Below are 18,042 nucleotides of genomic sequence, written 5' to 3' on the forward strand. Positions count from 1 at the left end.
ACGTGATAATTATGCATACACTTTTGAAAGGATATGCTAATTATATTGTTGCGCGCTGTATAGACAATTAATGGCTCAACAAAAATAACTAACACGTTTACATGCATCCAGCCCGGCGCAGCCTATATTTCAACGAATCCAAGAAGGCAAAATACCCTATATATGGTTGGTAGGATATGATTTAGATAAAATGTATTAAGCATATTTTTTGATAAAAGAATATCTTTATTCCGGTTTCTGCATAGAACATGCACCTAACCATCGTATTTAGCATGTTTAAAACGGATAGTCAGTGTGGAGTAGCTCCTTCAAGTAAATTAAGCTGAACAGTAAATAAAAAAAACTGAGCTCAGTACTGTAAATATCTGCGGTTTGACCTGGGCGATGGTATTGCTTAATTTGGACTGCACTGTAATAATAAAAAGGGCCTTAATAAAAATGGAAGTGCCAGGAGTATTTCAAGAAATAAGACGCATGGACACACTCAATCACGGCATGCAGAACGCCAAGTTCTTTCCAACTTCTATTACTTTTGAACAAGTTGGTCAATTTCCGATAAAGTTACAATTATGAAATCTTTCAGTACGTACACTGCATACACACAAATAAATATGATCGAAAATGTCAATATTCCATGTGGAAATTCCCGAGTCATTGCCTCCTCATTTCATCCATCTCCAAGTGGTTCGAAACAAGTGCAGATCCACCAAGGGAGCTCAAGCTCCCATATCTCAATTTTTAGGCATGGAATAGGGAGAAAAAGAGTAGTGAGGAATAACAAGAGATAGAAGTTTCTACTTAGTGATCTTGGATTTGTCACTTGTCTAAGAGGAAGAGAAATCCCAATTTTCCATGTAGTCCATATCGCTTGCAGCATCCTCGATTATACTACCCAGCTGATGTAATCTGCTGGTGGTGGTGCACAGTAGTGTGTCGACACATGCCCGAGCAGCACCCTCCGAGATCACCATGTTTTCTATCCCATGTCGGACTCGCTCTCTACCAGATCGGATTCCGGCCCCTTAATCTAATCCAGCGTCATTACCCGACCGGTCGGTCGGCTAATTAACCATTCCACAGAGCAGCAGGGGTAACCAGCGCGGCGCATGGGACGGGACAAACACCACCCGCTTGTTCGCGTCGTCAGCCCCTATGGCCCCTGCCGGGCGCGCCGGCCGCGAGTCCCATCGCCGTCCGACGTGGCGGATAGCGCGGGCCCACGTGCTCCCGCCCGGTTCGGCAGTGACGCCAGCGTGGGCCACGCGCTGTCGGCCCGGCATCCCCCCGACGTGCATGGCGCCCCTGCCCTTCCCCGCGCGCTATATATATCGGCCCCTGCCAAGGCTTCCTACCCTCGCACTGCAAACGAGCTAGCGAGAAAGAGAATAGGAAGCCGGCAAGGCAAACCAACAACCCCGAGCCAAAAACCGTTTAGTTTTCTTACGTCGTCGGTCGGGTGGCATGGCTCCGGCGGCGACGGAGGCGGGCGGGAGGAGGGTGACGGCGGTCGGGGCGGCGGCGAGCGAGCGGGACGCGGAGAAGCTGGAGTTCATCGAGGAGATGACCAGGGGGTTCGACGGCGTGCAGGAGCGCGTGCTGGCGGAGATCCTGGCGCGGAACAACGGCGCCGAGTACCTCCGGCGGCACGGCATGGAGGGGCGCACGGACCGGGAGGCGTTCAAGGCGCGCGTGCCTGTGGTGACCTACGAGGACCTCCGCCCGGAGATCGAGCGCATCGCCAACGGCGACCGCTCCAACATCATCTCCTCCCACCCCATCACCGAGTTCCTGACCAGGTGCGTGTACACGTAGCTACGTTAAGTCCTTTAATTACTCTACTAATTAATTTTCTTATTGGCCCTCTTAATCGGCTTGGTCAATGGTGCAACGACTGCGACTCAGTGAGATTAATGGTTGATTAATCAGCTGGTGGCCGGGTGAATTGACGTTTTGCTTAATTAAATGTGCGCATGCAGCTCGGGGACGTCGGCGGGGGAGAGGAAGCTAATGCCGACGATTGAAGACGAGCTCAACAGGCGGCAGATGCTCTACAGCCTTCTCATGCCCGTCATGAACGTGTCGGTGATCTCTCTCTCTCTCTCTCGCTTCTACGCCTTAATCAATTTGTCTTCTTCCCTCCTGCCCCTTGCTTCCAATTTGCCAGTTTTGAGTTTTGACCGGGCCGAGGCGATAGGGTCAAGCAAGGTAACCGTGTTCGGCTGCAGTTGATCAAGCTGATCGAGCTGGTGCATTATTATGTACTCAAATAGTATGCGAAAGTATATGAAGTTAAATTTTAACTAAGGTTTTCTCACAAAATATATGATTTATAGCTATAAAACCTATATAGTGTGAAAGTATTTTGAATTATGATACGAATCTAGTTGTATAATTTTTATACACTAGATATCCTTATAATTTGATTAAATGTTAGTTGAACACAAAGTTTGACTTTCCTAAAAAGAATCGCGTCTACTATTTTTGAATGGAATGAGTATATTTTTAGGGCTTAAGCCAGCCTCAAAATTTAATTTACCAAACCTAACTGAAGTGGGTCTCGGTCTCCACGTCTTTCTAGTTTCTATAGGTTTCACGATCGATCATCTTTTTTTCCTGAAAGATCCTTCACCATCGATCAGAAAATGACAAGCCTAAATTTGCAAAAAAAAATAGTACGGAGTAGTATATGTGAGAAATGCTGGGAAGTCAGTCATACGTTTGTAGCCCTCCGGCCTGACCACGAGGGTTTGACTAAGAGACCCGGCAACTTGTTAGAGGAGTGGCTAATCATTTAGACCGGACCTAAAATAATGCGTTTTTATCTTAGACGCCAGAGATGCCTTGAGCATTTCTCTACTTTTTAGGCACCAAGATTCCATTTCTTATTTGCGACATCTTACTCTGGCTTCCTAAAATAAGGCTATGGCAGCTCAAAGTCCATTGCACTTTGCACACGTAACCGGGAAGTTGGAGCGTGTAACCTTAGAAACAAAGCGACAAATGCAGTGCTTTCTTGCGCTGAAATATGCTAAGTGGAAGATTTAGAACCAATCAACTTGCGTATGTAAGCGCACGAATGTATAGTACTAGTACTGGATAAAGTTAGTTATGTGTACTTCCCATATTGTATATGTCCAGGCGGGGAATGGATAGCTGTGATAAGCCTACGCGGTTTTGCATTTCCTGTTAATTCACACTAGTAATCCATTCAGGTATCCCATATAGCTTACAATATATGTATGAAATTTCGTCAGCAATAACTAACCGTTATCGTGATTCTTTCGGGGTTAATGGCTAGGTATCATAACTAATTAGAGATCTCAACTAATTATAGTAACTGCAACATTGTTCTCATGGAGCACAAAATGGATGGATCATCAGGTACGTGCCTGGGCTGGACAAGGGGAAGGGCCTCTACTTCCTCTTCATCAAGTCGGAGACGAAGACGCCCGGCGGCCTCCCGGCGCGGCCGGTGCTCACCAGCTACTACAAGAGCGACCACTTCAAGCACCGCCCGTACGACCCCTACAACGTGTACACCAGCCCCACCGCCGCCATCCTCTGCACCGACTCGTTCCAGTCCATGTACGCGCAGATGGTGTGCGGTCTGCTGGCCCGCACCGAGGTGCTCCGCGTCGGCGCCGTCTTCGCGTCCGGCCTGCTCCGCGCCATCCGTTTCCTTCAGCTCCACTGGAAGGAGCTCGCGCACGACATCAGGACGGGCACCCTGAGCGCCAAGATCGTCGAGCCGTCCATCCGGGACGCCGTGGACGAGGTGCTCAAGCCGGACGCCGAGCTCGCCGAGTTCGTGGAGGCCGAGTGCGCCAAGGACAACTGGGAGGGCATCATCACCAGGGTGTGGCCCAACACCAAGTACCTGGACGTGATCGTGACGGGCGCGATGGCGCAGTACATCCCGACGCTTGAGTACTACAGCGGCGGGCTGCCCATGGCGTGCACCATGTACGCGTCGTCCGAGTGCTACTTCGGGCTGAACCTCCGCCCCATGTGCGACCCCTCGGAGGTGTCCTACACCATCATGCCCAACATGGGCTACTTCGAGCTGCTGCCGCACGACCCGGACGCCAAGCCGCTGTCCAAGGACGACCCGCCGCCGCGGCTAGTCGACCTGGCGGACGCCGAGGCGGGGAAGGAGTACGAGCTGGTGATCACCACCTACGCGGGGCTCTGCCGCTACCGCGTGGGCGACATCCTGTACGTGACCGGGTTCCACAACTCGGCGCCGCAGTTCCGGTTCGTGCGGCGCAAGAACGTGCTCCTCAGCATCGACTCGGACAAGACGGACGAGGCGGAGCTGCAGGCGGCGGTGGAGCGCGCGTCCAGGCTGCTGGCGCCCTACGATGCGGGCATCGTGGAGTACACGAGCCAGGCGGACGCGACCACCATCCCGGGCCACTACGTGGTGTACTGGGAGCTGATGGTGCGGGAGGGCGGGGCGTGGCCCGAGGCGGGCGTGTTCGAGCGCTGCTGCCTGGAGATGGAGGAGGCGCTCAGCGCGGTGTACCGGCAGGGCCGGAACGGCGACGCGATCGGGCCGCTGGAGATCCGGGTGGTGCGCGGCGGCACGTTCGAGGAGGTGATGGACTACGCCATCTCGCGCGGCGCGTCCATCAACCAGTACAAGGCGCCGAGGTGCGTCTCGTTCGGCCCCATCATCGAGCTCCTCAACTCCAGGGTGCTGTCCAAGCACTTCAGCCCGGCGTGCCCCAGGTACAGCCCGCAGAAGAAGTGATAAGGGCAGGAATTGGACCCGGTGGACTCACATCTCACGGCCCAGATCGAGCTAGACGCCATAGTCTGTCACTCTGTCTGCTAGTACTATTACTTCGTTCCCAGTTGCTTATACAGTGTGTTCCAGTTTCTCATGAGCAAGGCAGATGAGAGGAGTGAATCGGTCGCTCACAATCACAACTCAGCTGCCTGCTTCTAGATCATGCTACTTCACTGCTGGTAGTTACATACATGTGTGATGTCATTTCATGAGTAGGCCCAGTATCATAATATGCCTTCTTGAGTATCTGCTTATGTTTGCATGGTTTCCTTTGTGCTTCTGTTAGAACTGATACTGGCCGGATTGGCACCATCCGAGCCAGAAAAAATGTCATAATTGTCATTAGACCTCTCCCCAAATCCAGACTTTTCTATTCCTCCACCCTTTTTAAGAACTGATGCAGTGCATTCCATGTTTTATTATAGTGAAATCCACAATGAACTTCGTTGCATGTTACATCACACTTTATAATAATCCGTATGTTATTTAGGCATTAGTCAAGCATTATTACAACATATCTACTCACCCTCTCCCTTCCCTAAACGCAAATCTACCACAATCCATACAACTTGCGGTCTCTACTGAAACTGTTACAGGTTGCTCTAGTGTCTGACATATTGGATGTTACAAGTTACCTGAATCTGTTACACCTTGCATACAAGGGACAGCATGATACTACCACTATTGCTAGGCACACCTATCATAAACCCACTCCTCCCGTGGCTTCGACAAGATTACCACTCGAAATAAGAGATTTTCTAGAGAGCGACATGTTCTAAACAATGTCTGTCTCGTAATTATAGGGAAAAATTTCCTCATCAAGAGAAAAGTTCCAGGGGGAAATGATAAAGTTACAATTGTAATAAACCATCTCAAAGCAGGGAAAAAACAGAAATGCATACATGGCCCACATAGCACAACTTTGTAGCAATATACAGAAAATATGACACTATTCATGCGTAGGTGTCCTCATACACAATGATTGATTGACAAATGACTATCAAGACAGCACAGATTACCACCGGATCCACATTATGAATTCCACGCTACATAGATGATTCTTGGAAGTTGGAAAGATAAATATTATTTAAATTTATAACTAGATGGTGTAATCATGGTACTGCATCAATTTCCATCTCATGTTCGTCACTAGGGTGCGCTTGAACCACTTTGGTCTTGTGTAACAGGGAGATGTCCATCGTATGAGCATCTGAGAAGATCTGGGAGTCTTTTCAATTTTGGTCCTTGTCCGCTCAAGCGTTTTGGCTTTATATCCTATGTTAGCAGTTGAAATGTTATGCATTGAAAGTTTTAAAATAACTTATTACTAGAATTAAAAAATACCTATGAAGGAAGGAGATTCTCTCATGACAAGCCATTATTATTATTAGATCCTTGAATTTTCAATGAAAGTAATGCTATCATGCTAGCAGCAGGATTGCATATATTTGATTTATTATTAGTTACTATAATATGGCCAAAAGCCCAAAACTAAGAAGGAATAGGCCAAGTTTAATCTCGAAGTAAGCAAAGTCAATCATACCTCACTGAAAATTATATGTTTCCTGATATGGTTGGGTTGATTGGATCGGTAGGGATAACTGACGGAGCGTACTCGCCCTCTCGAGGAGGCTCTGAGCAGCTGATTTACGTGGACTAACTTATTTCATTGATTGCTTGATTTGTTCGGTACATCACCCTCCTTTAAATAGACCCCAAGCTAACAAATAATCTAATCTAAACCGACTAACAAATCCTATCTCCAATTAAAAAAACTAGCAATCTTATCTCCAACTAATGAATCTAACCGATCTAACTAAACTAACAAACTCTATCTCTAACCAAAGATACTCTCCATAACATTTCCCCTAGTTCTTATTAACTTCTGGAAGTAATATTTACAAATTACAAGTTGGTCTTCTTCCAGTTTGACCTTAACAATAAAAGTCAGGGGAAAAGACCTATTTTGGACTGTTTTGGGCCTCTTCTATTACAAGAAATAATTTAGTGATGCATGCCACAGATGAGGTGTGGCCAGGGTTACTCAGAAAGTATAATTTCAAGAAAATTGAGAAAGTAATAGGTAGGAAAAAGAAACTCTTACTGAGCCATCAATCTATCCCATTACTGATCAGCTTCAAGCTGTCAGGAGTAATTTGGCACATATCAAATGCCCTGATGATTACTCATAAGTTTATATCTTATATATGTTAATCCTATCAACATTGGCATTGACCAGCCAGCCTACTCGACTACTCTCGGAAAATTGACACGTTACTATGTTAGGCACTACTCTTTGGTTCTAGAAACAACACGTCACATATCAAAAGCTTATGTTCAATCCAAATTAGACCAAGCGAACATGCCACAATTCTGTTTCCATTAAAAACGTAATTCTTTAACTAATCTATTAATGAACGATGAAAATAGAACAGCAACAAATACAACTCGTAAAAGTAAAAAAAGATCAAGGAAATTGTGTTGGGCTGTTGCAACAAACCTGGTCAAATATGGTTGTAGGGATGGCAAGAGTCACCATTGCATTAGGGGAGTCTACAATGCCAGATATCCTACCCTCGCATGGACAGCATGATAGCAAAAGATATACCTGTATATAAGCCCCCGATGTTAAGATAATATTCAGCATACATGGATACTTACAGGATAATAGTTAGTAGCCCTACTGCCTACCTGCTCCTTGGAGTACCCAAATCTGGAAAGGTATTCAATAGCATTAAGGACTGCACGTTTGTAGGCAACTGATGCATCAAGGAAATGCTGCTTCCCAGACTCATCTACACTGATGCCCTCAAACACTAACCACTCTGAGAAACGTGGTTCCACTGGACCTATCTCAAAGATAGGATTCACATGAAGTGGCGTCGGACCAACTGGAGTCAAGTATTCCTTCATCCCACCTCTGATGATCTCACACCTATACAAAATGCAAGAGAGAAATCTGTGGATTTTTGACAAGCACCTAAAGGGAAATGAATCTGCAAAGGCAGGTTTTATTTATCCAACTGACACAGTCAGCATCTCCAGCAAGGTAAGTCAAGAATGATATGAGTTGATCCTGTGGTTTAGAATTCATTGATATGTTATACAGAAATGGAGTCAGTTTGATCCCAACAAATAATACATCATGACATAATACAGGAACTAGAAATCACTAATGCATGCTTAACTATTATGATGATAGAATAGAAACATCACAGTTGACTTATGTGTCAACACCCGATAGCACTCCCATGAATTCACTTATTCACATTCTTAACGTTCCCATCTGAGTCCATCAAGTCCAATGCAATCAGCTATGAAGATGATCGACGGTAGTGTACTGGTCTAATATCTTGATAACATAAGATGGAATCCAAGAAACTGAAGTTTTCCTACACTGTGAGATCTGGTCTGATGTAAGTGGGTATTTGGGTCCATCATTTGAGATCACTAAATGAATATGAGATGTCAGACACATTTATTAATTATAATATAACAAGTGGTATTGAAAAGCACAAATAAGAATGAAGTTTATTACTTGAGTTCAAGGAATCCACTCATTTCTATTGCTCCACAGAGTGAGACTTCACCATCGCCCTGGGAGAAGTGCATATCACCAGTGCTCAGATTTGCTCCCTCAACAAATACTGGTAGATAAACTTTGGAACCTCTGCTTAGATTCTTTATGTCACAATTCCCACCGTTTTCCCTTCCAGGAATAGTTCTTGCTGCTTCATTTGCAATTTTTTGCCATTCAGCACTCCCTTCTTGAATCTGCATCACATTGCATGCATTATAAACATGGCTCTTAGCCTCTTACCATACAGGTAGCAAGCAAGAATAGCAGGTAGAACAGTTGTATTGGCATTCCGGATCACATAAAAAGATTAATTGTGAGTAATGCAAACAGTGTTACATTTAGTTTAGTCCTTGAATGAAAGTGAAACTATTAACCATACCTTTCCAAGTAAGCAATTCTCAGGGGTTGGTAAATTCGCAAGGGGCCTCTGGTGCAGGACTTCACACAGTTTCAGGGTCTCTTGACTCGTCTCAGCCAATCTTTTTTCCCTTTCATTCCATATATTAAGAAGCTCAACTGATGGTGCAGTTCCCACTATACCAGGATGAGTTAATCCTGGAAAACGAACACCTGGTATACACAAAATGGATTATTGAAGGATCCAAAACTGGAAAACTTTGTTCACAGCAATAACGGCGAACCTCTACCTGGTATTTGAGGGGAGTATGCATAAATTCCTTCAAAATACCAAATGGCTTTCCTTGCACTGGGGAAGTGGTCGGTTAAAAATCCACCTCCATTCTCCCTTTCAAATATTGCAGTATAACCCCACTCATCACCAGGAAGTGGGCCAAGGTTGCAGATCTCTACCGCAAGAAGATCACCAGGTGAAGCTGGAATCCCTTCAGAATCAACTATTCTTAAAGGCCCACTAAGATAATGAGTCTGTGGAAAATCTGTAGTCAGTTTGGCACATTTTTTTTAATGAGAGCACCATAATTTAAAAAAAAAAAACTCAAATGGCATCTCATGCAGGTATAGAAACTTACAATTGTGAGATCCAGGAATTTGATATCATCTGCAGAATTATCATCACTAACCCGTCCTCCAGTCCAATCAACCATCTCAACACGGAATAATTCCCCTTCAATTACATCAGCAACAGGAGGGATATCAGGATGCCAGCGGTTATGAAGAGGAACCTTCTGCTCCCATGGCTTCTTCTTCACATCTATGGGCACTACAAGTCTTGGAGTCAGAGGAGCCATGTTTCATTAGAGAATCCCTTCAAAGCTTTGTGCACCTTTATATTGGTAGCATATCAATGTCGATGAGTCGCTAAAAGTTAAAAATAAGCAAAAACAAAAAGGGATTCTAGGAAAGCATGGTTTTGAAACTTGGGAGGCACATTGAAATATGAGTGGTGGATCCGAATACTAAAAGTTGCTGAGTATTTTTTTTTTTACAAAGAAAGTTTCCAAAAAAATAGACAGTCTCACCGAGCAAAAATATCGTTTGTTTAGAATTGCTTTATATAACTGAGTCACCATCAAGTAAGAATTTTCTAGCTGGTCCCGCATGTCTCTATAGAGTATAGACCAATAGACCATACTGAGATAAGACACAAGAGGGTGAGATATTTTCTTGTTCAAAAGCAGTACCAACCAACTTGGCTTGTCTTATTCATTTGTGTTTTGTACAGGCTGCAACATGCAACATTTATACTACTGATGCACAAAGTTAGTTTTTGTGGTAACATACAAAGACAACCTGAATGTCCATCCCCACACAACACTAAGGGCAGTGAACAAACTAAAGTTCCACTTCATGCTAAATTGGACAAGCCCATAACATCAATAAAATACTAGCACTGCCTTTCTTATTGTATTTATTTATTTCCTACTAGCTGGAAAATTGTTCATTGTTCCAAGAAGCAAAATTCAGAACTAATCATGACAGAAGTTACATTATTTTTTTACTTTTAAGAGGGTTGAATAGTCCCATAAAACTTTCCTATTACAGGCAAAATTGTTAGAGGAGACAACAGAGGAAATATTAATCTTTACCAAAGGTTTAATAAATACATTTAACATAATATTGTTAGTCCTAATTTCTATCTAACATTTTGTCTAAGGAGCTGGTAAAAGTTCGAAACAATGAAGGATTGTATAAAATGGGAATTACAGACCAATGTGATTTCCCCCTTTTTTTCTGGCGACATGATTTCCCAAAAAAGATTAATGAAAACACTTAATAACTTGTACTACTACCAAGTAACAATGCTGCTCCCCTTTACTAACCTTTCTCGTGTCATAAAATTTTTGTGCCAAGTGCTTTCCTGGAGGCTCTTTGCCCTAATCCAAAGGTGATTTAGCATTGGTCTTCAATTCCAGCCTTCAAACATTAATGATCTATCTCAAAGTGAAAGGAAGGGCACACTTCTCTATATGGTACGCATCGAAAGACCTTCCAATGTTTCTCACAAAGCACATTCCATCAAATATTCATCATCCATATATTTCTTTGACCTGTCCTCTAACATCCTAAGGCTCCAGCCTGCATCCTTCGTCAAACCCTTTTTCTTCATCCACTTCAAGACCTCCTCAGCCTCCTGCCATCTCCCTGCCCCGACATACAAGTTAGATAACAGCACATAATGTGATGCGTTCTCAGGCTCCAACTCCACCAGCCGCATTGTCACATGCTCACTCAAGACTGAGTCACCACGGGCCTTGCAACCCCGCAATAGCAAGCCCCAAATGACTGCATTTGGCTGTGATGGCATTGTCTCAACAACCTTGAAGGCATCATCCAGGTGTCCAGAGCGAGTAAGAAGGTCAACCATGCATCCAAAGTGCTTGATCCCAGGTTGAAACCCATACTCACCTTGAACAATCAAGTTAAATATTTTCCTCCCAATATCAACATACCCGGCATGTGCGCAAGCACAAAGAACACAAATCAGTGTGACTGCATCTGGTCGCATGCCATCAGCCTTCATCCGGAAGAACCATTGCAGCGCCGTTTTTCCATCCTGTGCCAGAGCAAGTGCTCCAATGATAGAGTTCCAAGTATACACATTCCTCTCGACCATTTCGGAGAATACACGCGCACCGTCCACAACGTGCCCACACTTCCCATACATGTCAACAAGTGCGGTGCCTAATACAACATCCAGCTCCCATCCCTGCTTCCGAACGTACTCATGTATCCAGACGCCAGTGTCGACCGCGCCGTGGGCTGCACAAGCGCCAAGCGCAGAAACCATGGTGACGCGGTTGGGGGCAACAGAGGCAGCAAGCATCCGACGGAGGGTGGCCAGAGCCTGGAAGCTGCGGCCGCGATTCCTGTATGAAGTGATCACGGTGGTCCAGGCGACGACGTCCGGGCGGGGCATTTCATCGAACAGCTGCTCGGCGTGTGCCAGCTTCGGGTCGCATGCCGCGTAACGCGCAAGGAGGGCGTTGCAGACGTGGAGGTCGCGCGCGAACCCGGACTTGGTCACCTGGGAGTGCACGACCCTGAGGTCACTGAGGGAGGAGAGGGAGGTGAGCATCATCGGGAAGGTGTAGCCGTTGGGGCGGACGCCGAGGCGGAGGAAGTGACGGAAGAGCGAGAGCGGGGAGCAGCCCAGGGCCGGGGATGGGGCCGAGTGGTGGAGGGAGCGGAGGAGGGAGTTGAAGACGAATACGTGGGGGCGCGGGAGGGAGGCGAAGAGGGCGAGCGCGGGGTCGAGGTGGCCGAGGCGGCCGCAGGCGAGGAAGAAGGCGGAGACGACGGCGGTGGAGCGGAGGAGGGCGGGGTCGCGGAGGATGCCGCCGCGGAGGGGCCCGAGTGCCGCGACGGAGGTGCAGGTGTTGATCGCGTGCAGCGCGCGCGTGACGGCGGGCGGAGGCGGCGCGGTGGACGGGCGGAGCGGCGGCGGGAGGCGTGCGGTCATCACTGTGTGCGGTGAACTTGGGAATTGGGGAAATACGGATGGAACTAGAACTAGGATAAGGTACAGATACAGCGCCGCCACTCGCCTCCAAACAGGGTTCCTCGCTGCCGGCGTACCGGACGCCGCCGCCTGGTTCTACTTCCTTTCCAAGTTGATCCTGTATGCTATAAGCAAGCAGAGTATGCAAGGCCTTTACAAGCCACTTGGGCTGATATACCCACTTTGTTGAATTTTTTCATATATTTTTATTTGTCAATATTTGCAAAAATATAATGTTATTTTAAAATATTACACATCTATACTACCGTCGTTGTCACTCATCTAATGGGTGACAGCTTATAGAGCTCACGGCACAACGGTCAAAAATTAAATACTATGACTGATGTGATGTCCATATCAACGTGTTGTCCAACTAACTAGCAACATCTGACGTTCGTTAAAATGACGACAGTACTCTATTGGATCCACATCAATCCATACTTTTGCTTTTAGACTAAAAAATTATGTGTGTGAAAAAGTATCACCCGTTCAGGTGACACCTTTTTCAGTGGGCTCAACAGAATCCTGTCAGTTCTCGTCTTTCCAACAGACGATAATAAAGATGTTGTCCGTTAGTTGGATAATGCGTTGATGTGGATTGTCAGTCAGGGTATTTAATTTTTAATTTGCTGTGCCATGAGCCCCATAAGTTAGATGAGCGATACCTTGTTATCGGACTTTCAACAGATGATGGTAGATTAGAAATGCAATATTTTAAAATAACCTTATATTTTTATAAATATGAAAGGGCGCGTTTGGATAGTGCCCAAGCTACCACGCCGAACTGTTGGTTTTTGCCAAAAAAAAAAAAAAATTGGCGGTGCATTTGGCCGCCGCCGTTTCGCTCGGGGTGTAGGTGTAAAAATAAACTAATGCGGGCGCGGGAGCATGGGCGATACGCGAGCTCGCCCACATACTGGCGCTGAACCAAGCAATGGCCTCGCGTGCGTGGACACGCCAACATTTGGCAGGGCGCTGATACAGTTTTCCGCTTCTCCTTCTCGCCTGACGCTTCTCTTCCATGTTCACATTCTGCCCCTCCGGCTTCTGCATCTTCAGGTTCCGCGCCGCCAGCTTCACTATCTCCAGGTAGTATGCTAACAGTCGCGTCCGAACCCCTGAAGACTTGAACAGCCCTGGGGCCAGGGGCGACGGCGCGGTCGGTTTTGTTGGTAAACGCAGGGGCGGATTGGAGGCTAATCACCAGAGGAAGAACATGATTTGTACTAGTAGCTTGGTAAGGGATGGAATTGGACCTCCTGCATGACAGTGAACAAGCTCTATTCGGCACCAAGGACCAAGTGCAGGGCAAAAGGACCCTGCTGTAGTGTTTGAGACATATTATTAAGAAACTAAAAGCCAGTGCTGCTACTACTTTATTCCAAGACTTATGTGTCATTGTGCAACGACTAGAATCGACGAAGAGGATATAATCATAGGGCAACCACAGGTTACATAAAGAAAAGCACATTTCCTAGTGCCTAGGACAGATTATATCTGATATCAGGAAGGGAATTTGAAATGCCTATGTGTAACCGGTACGAATTCTAGGTTATGATTTTACAACACCTCCCTGGAGGATGGGATTCCGACTCTGCGTGCCAGCTGAGAACGCTGAGAGTCTGCCAGAGTCATTTGTCATCGGTACCATGATGAACGGATATCTTGCATCATTCTTTCACTAGTACAACTTCATGGCTCCTGGAACTTGATTGGTATTTGCGCCATCTGAGGTTGATGCTTCCTGACCTGTAGACGGTGCATAAGATTGTATATTACGACTTCCAATTCATGCCGACATCAAGTGCTGCTATTCAAATTGGGAAGATTTGGAGCACCTTGACACCAGCCAGTGATAACAACTTGTGAGAAGCAACATAAACATGAGCTGAGTTGTCAATCCTTTTCTCTACGAAATAGATGACTTCTGATACGCCTGACTGTAAGAAAGATCAGCGTGCTGTAAGAATTCAATCAATAATTATTTGAATTACGCGAACATGGGAATTGAGATTGAATTATATCCACGTGAAAATAACACCAGTAGTTTCCAAGTTCAACGTTTTCATCGTGACTGTTTTGGAATTGTTATTGAAAAAGAATGGCTAAATGGGAAATAAACTATCATGTGTATGCGGTATGCCAAACTAGTAAATCACTGTTGTTGAACTGCTGTGTGTATGCAACCTCGCTTAAATTGAGCAAGCAAGCAAGCTTTAACAGGGAAGTTCTCAGTGCTTCTCAACATTTCCATCTAGTATGCAAAGGCAAAAGTGCACTTCAAGCCTAGGTGAATATTTACGGCATGCACAGTAAGAAACTTGCTGATACATCTTGCAAACAAAATGAGTCCCAACATATATACCAGTGGGAGTAATTTTAGCTGCACTAGAATAAACTGTAACTCTAATAATATGTAATCCTACCAAGGGACAAACCTGAATAATAATCTTAGCACATTCATTGCATGGGAACATGGTGACATACAATTTCTGTGAGAAAAGAAAAACATAAGACCAGTAATGTTTCTATAAGAGGTGATTGAAATGTACATTGTTTTAGGGAACTGGAAAGATCAAACCTGTCCAGCTGCTGAAGCATGGTTTGTATTTAAAATTGCATTAACTTCAGCATGAACAACATAGCTGCCAGCATTAAAAATAATTTTGATGGTTAGAATTTAGCAGGTAGCGCTGCTACTGGACACTCTTTTCAGTATAAGAATATATTGTTACCCTCATTATATGAGAACTAAGCAGCATAAAATCCAAGATTTGTACCTCAGGATTCCGCAAACAAAGCCAGATTAGCTATATATAATTAATCGATGTAGAATAATCTCACAACATTTAAGGCAATGAAACTGAGGGTGGAACTGATACAGGAGAAACAAGCAAGCCCATATTCAGAGACAACAGCTTGGTGGAAACTTGACGACTAAGTATGCTAATGAATTTCTAAACAGCAAAACAGCTATATTGTTTGCAAAGTCAATTGTGGGCTACTACCCGGATGGTGCATACACAAGATCTCGTTCAAACTGCACTTCTTGAGGGGCTTAAAAGTCATCCTCGCCATGTTTTGGTTGTTTCATTAACTCTTTTTCATCAACGATTTATTGTCCATTGCTCACTTTGAAAAAAAAAAGCATTCCAAGTATACATTTACCCACAAGAGTTGATCTACCTCATCATAATTAGATCGGAGACAAGTAATTTTACATGTTTAGGATCAAGATTGATGCATGGGATGTGTCCAGAAAACATAGGTGTGTATCAATGGGAAAAATAAAAGAATGGCAACGAGACTAGGAATGACAAGCGAAATACTTACGGAAATTTCGTTTCCAATGGATCTCCATTTGCAGATTTCTGCAATAGAAAATAAATTAGCAAAATAGTGTTGCTTGCTTCATCATATGTAACAGATGTGATCCTATTTGAAAAGTGAGAAAGTGAATCTATGGATATCTTCAAAACTTGCATGTGGTATTTGACTAGAAGTAATTTTATATCGCTCGTCATAGAATGGGCCCTTTGCCCAAGAAAGTGCACCTTTGCCCAAGGAAGTTTGTCGTCTGAACAACCTCTAGGGAATCCGTTGTAGCCAATCCCTGGTTACAAAACAGTTGAGTTACATTATCAAAGATAATATACTTGCCCAGTCACAACTGTATCCATCACAATCGGCCCAACACAAAAAGGTACTGCAATCGGCAAGCAGAACAAGTTTCTGGAGAACTAAGCTGCATATTGCAGTAAGCCAAGGTAGTCTTATCAATGTACTACAACAAAGATACCACAAATGCCCTGTTAAATTAGGATCACTGACTATAAAAAATATTTAGTGCTATATTGCTGCTGAATCATCTGCGGGCAGCTTATGGATATATAATTGGAATAGCTAAACTTGGACGAAGCCATCAACAGTGTAGCTAGACAGAAAAAGGTAGAAGTTATAGAGTATAAGAGTAGTGAATTTCCAACAGGAAAGTAGCACATGTAGAATCATTCACACTCCAGAATTTGTCAACACACGTGATGTCTCCAATAAACCTGGCATCTCATGGTCAAATTAATATATATAAACAAATCTGTAGCAGTGTACCGAGAATTGGATGATGTGCTTTCATATTGTTGCTCGTATGCATTATGGAGAAAACCCACATACTTATTATAGTATATAAACTTTGGTTTGTCAATTGTGAACAAAAAGTATTATCAAACTTCAGTCTCACCTAGGATTATTCCCTCTTGGCTAACCAAGCATGCTCCAACCTGAGTGAAATATATGGCAAATAAATGAAATCATAGTTCGATCACCGACACAACCACACATGTAATGAAACAACATTTAACATTATCTGCCATGCAAAGGATGTCAAAACAAGCATCTTCCTCTTCCGTTTATGACACATCAAGCAGAAAGAGGTACAACAAAATTGAGACTGAAAAGAAGTAATTATCTTATTTAATATCATCGCATAAAGTTGATATGCAGCCTGTCAATTTGGTGCCTTTTGTTATAAAATTTGAAGCACTAGAAAGGCTTTTAGATTGGAAAGATTTATCAAATTGTTCATTACAAGGATGGAAAGTTTCACTATAGAACCAAAAGGTTTCATCGTTGCTGAATGTGGTAATCTTCTATTCGTCATGAGTTGCAAAGGATCAAAGAGCATCATTCAATCAGAAATATAAGTGCTTACATCGGTTAGCAACTACTAAGAGAGACTAGCATGGGGTACTAACTACTAAGATAGGCTCTGTCAACAGTGTCACTAAAATCTCAAGTCGGTAGAATATGGTCCATTTGATCGGGACATTGGGTATATACAAGCATTCCCACCTAATCCTACATATATCTGTACCTATCCGTAGCCAGAAAAGCTACGCGGCTGTGCATGTACCAGTGCCACTAAGGAATTTCCACAAACAGCTTTAGCGCAAACGCATATCCAGCAAGAATGTACTTTATGAATCTCCTGTCACCCACTATTGGAAAACCTACCTGCCGATTAGGATCCTTGGACCGCTCGGCCGAAAGGAACGCGATCGCCATAAAGTAGTCGTCCCAGGAGATGTACCTGCAAAAACAAGCGCCATAAAAATCCGCACAGGATACTCAAAACGAGCGGAACTCAGCTACGAATCATCAGCGAGGTCGGGACGAAGGACGCACCCTTCCCTCTTGGATGGGTCGAAAGGGGACTGCGCCGGCGGGCGCTCTGCGGCGGATCCGTTGGCGGCGAGGGGCTGCTTCTGGGGCCTGGCGGAGGATGTCCTGCAAGAGGATAGGAAGCGCAGCGCTGCTGCAGCAGCGATGGCACCGGCCGCGGCTGAGAGGGAGGCTATGGCGAGATCCCTCGGAGCCATCGCGCTCAGGCGGCGGGAAAGGGGCGCGCACCGGTGTCCGGTGGTGTGAGTGCGGCGGCGACACTGCCTGGGTCGGGTGGCTGGGTTGGGGACGACGAAACGCGGGAAAAATTGGGGCTCCCTTTGCCTTCTCGCCTGTTCCCGCCCGCGCGAAGATGGGCCGTGCGTGACGCGTGGAGGTCCCTTGTGGGTAGGCATGGGCTAATGGGCCTCGTTGGACTATATTCGGTTTTGGTCTCATGGCCTAAAATTTGCTATGGCTACGCAGTAGGAACGCAGTTTGTCTAAAATAACAAAGAGGGAACTAGAATTTCCCCTAACTTGATTTGATGGAATGGAACGATTTCCTGGGGAATTCCCGGAGAAACTTTCCCTA

At 45.1% G+C, this 18,042-nt stretch overlaps 3 protein-coding genes across 3 annotated transcripts; 1 reads left to right on the top strand and 2 right to left on the bottom strand.

Moving 5' to 3' along the window:
• The first annotated feature begins 1,334 nt into the window (after positions 1-1,334).
• On the top strand, positions 1,335-5,038 carry LOC133908819 (probable indole-3-acetic acid-amido synthetase GH3.2). The gene is made up of 3 exons (XM_062350992.1): positions 1,335-1,796; positions 1,977-2,078; positions 3,382-5,038. The coding sequence occupies exons 1-3, from the start codon at positions 1,462-1,464 to the stop codon at positions 4,751-4,753; spliced, it is 1,809 nt and encodes a 602-aa protein (XP_062206976.1). The 5' UTR covers positions 1,335-1,461; the 3' UTR covers positions 4,754-5,038.
• Positions 5,039-5,704: 666 nt separating this feature from the next.
• On the bottom strand, positions 5,705-12,430 carry LOC133906918 (uncharacterized). Its single transcript, XM_062348881.1, has 8 exons — positions 10,796-12,430; positions 9,362-9,584; positions 9,020-9,257; positions 8,752-8,942; positions 8,331-8,566; positions 7,484-7,727; positions 7,293-7,400; positions 5,705-6,067 (listed from the first exon to the last, which is right to left on the bottom strand). The coding sequence occupies exons 1-8, from the start codon at positions 12,250-12,252 to the stop codon at positions 5,942-5,944; spliced, it is 2,823 nt and encodes a 940-aa protein (XP_062204865.1). The 5' UTR covers positions 12,253-12,430; the 3' UTR covers positions 5,705-5,941.
• A 1,193-nt stretch (positions 12,431-13,623) lies between these two features.
• On the bottom strand, positions 13,624-17,823 carry LOC133908820 (uncharacterized). The gene is made up of 9 exons (XM_062350993.1): positions 17,473-17,823; positions 17,302-17,377; positions 16,529-16,568; positions 15,846-15,904; positions 15,625-15,662; positions 14,873-14,936; positions 14,730-14,783; positions 14,130-14,231; positions 13,624-14,040 (listed from the first exon to the last, which is right to left on the bottom strand). The coding sequence occupies exons 1-9, from the start codon at positions 17,664-17,666 to the stop codon at positions 13,984-13,986; spliced, it is 684 nt and encodes a 227-aa protein (XP_062206977.1). The 5' UTR covers positions 17,667-17,823; the 3' UTR covers positions 13,624-13,983.
• Positions 17,824-18,042: the final 219 nt, after the last annotated feature.

Source organism: Phragmites australis, chromosome 2, assembly GCF_958298935.1.
Source record: "Phragmites australis chromosome 2, lpPhrAust1.1, whole genome shotgun sequence".
Classification (NCBI taxonomy): Eukaryota; Viridiplantae; Streptophyta; class Magnoliopsida; order Poales; family Poaceae; genus Phragmites; species Phragmites australis.

Coding starts and splice junctions, on each gene's coding strand:
- LOC133908819 (XM_062350992.1), top strand. CDS start 1,462: ATGGCTCCGGCGGCGACGGAGGCGGGCGGGAGGAGGGTGACGGCGGTC. Junction 1,797..1,976: donor ATCACCGAGTTCCTGACCAG/GTGCGTGTACAC, acceptor GTGCGCATGCAG/CTCGGGGACGTCGGCGGGGG. Junction 2,079..3,381: donor CTCATGCCCGTCATGAACGT/GTCGGTGATCTC, acceptor ATGGATCATCAG/GTACGTGCCTGGGCTGGACA.
- LOC133906918 (XM_062348881.1), bottom strand. CDS start 12,252: ATGACCGCACGCCTCCCGCCGCCGCTCCGCCCGTCCACCGCGCCGCCT. Junction 9,585..10,795: donor TATTTGATGGAATGTGCTTT/GTGAGAAACATT, acceptor GATTCTCTAATG/AAACATGGCTCCTCTGACTC. Junction 7,728..8,330: donor AGTGGATTCCTTGAACTCAA/GTAATAAACTTC, acceptor CATTTTGTATAG/GTGTGAGATCATCAGAGGTG.
- LOC133908820 (XM_062350993.1), bottom strand. CDS start 17,666: ATGGCTCCGAGGGATCTCGCCATAGCCTCCCTCTCAGCCGCGGCCGGT. Junction 15,905..16,528: donor CCAAGAGGGAATAATCCTAG/GTGAGACTGAAG, acceptor TTTTGTAACCAG/GGATTGGCTACAACGGATTC. Junction 14,232..14,729: donor GTGCTAAGATTATTATTCAG/GTTTGTCCCTTG, acceptor TCTTTCTTACAG/TCAGGCGTATCAGAAGTCAT.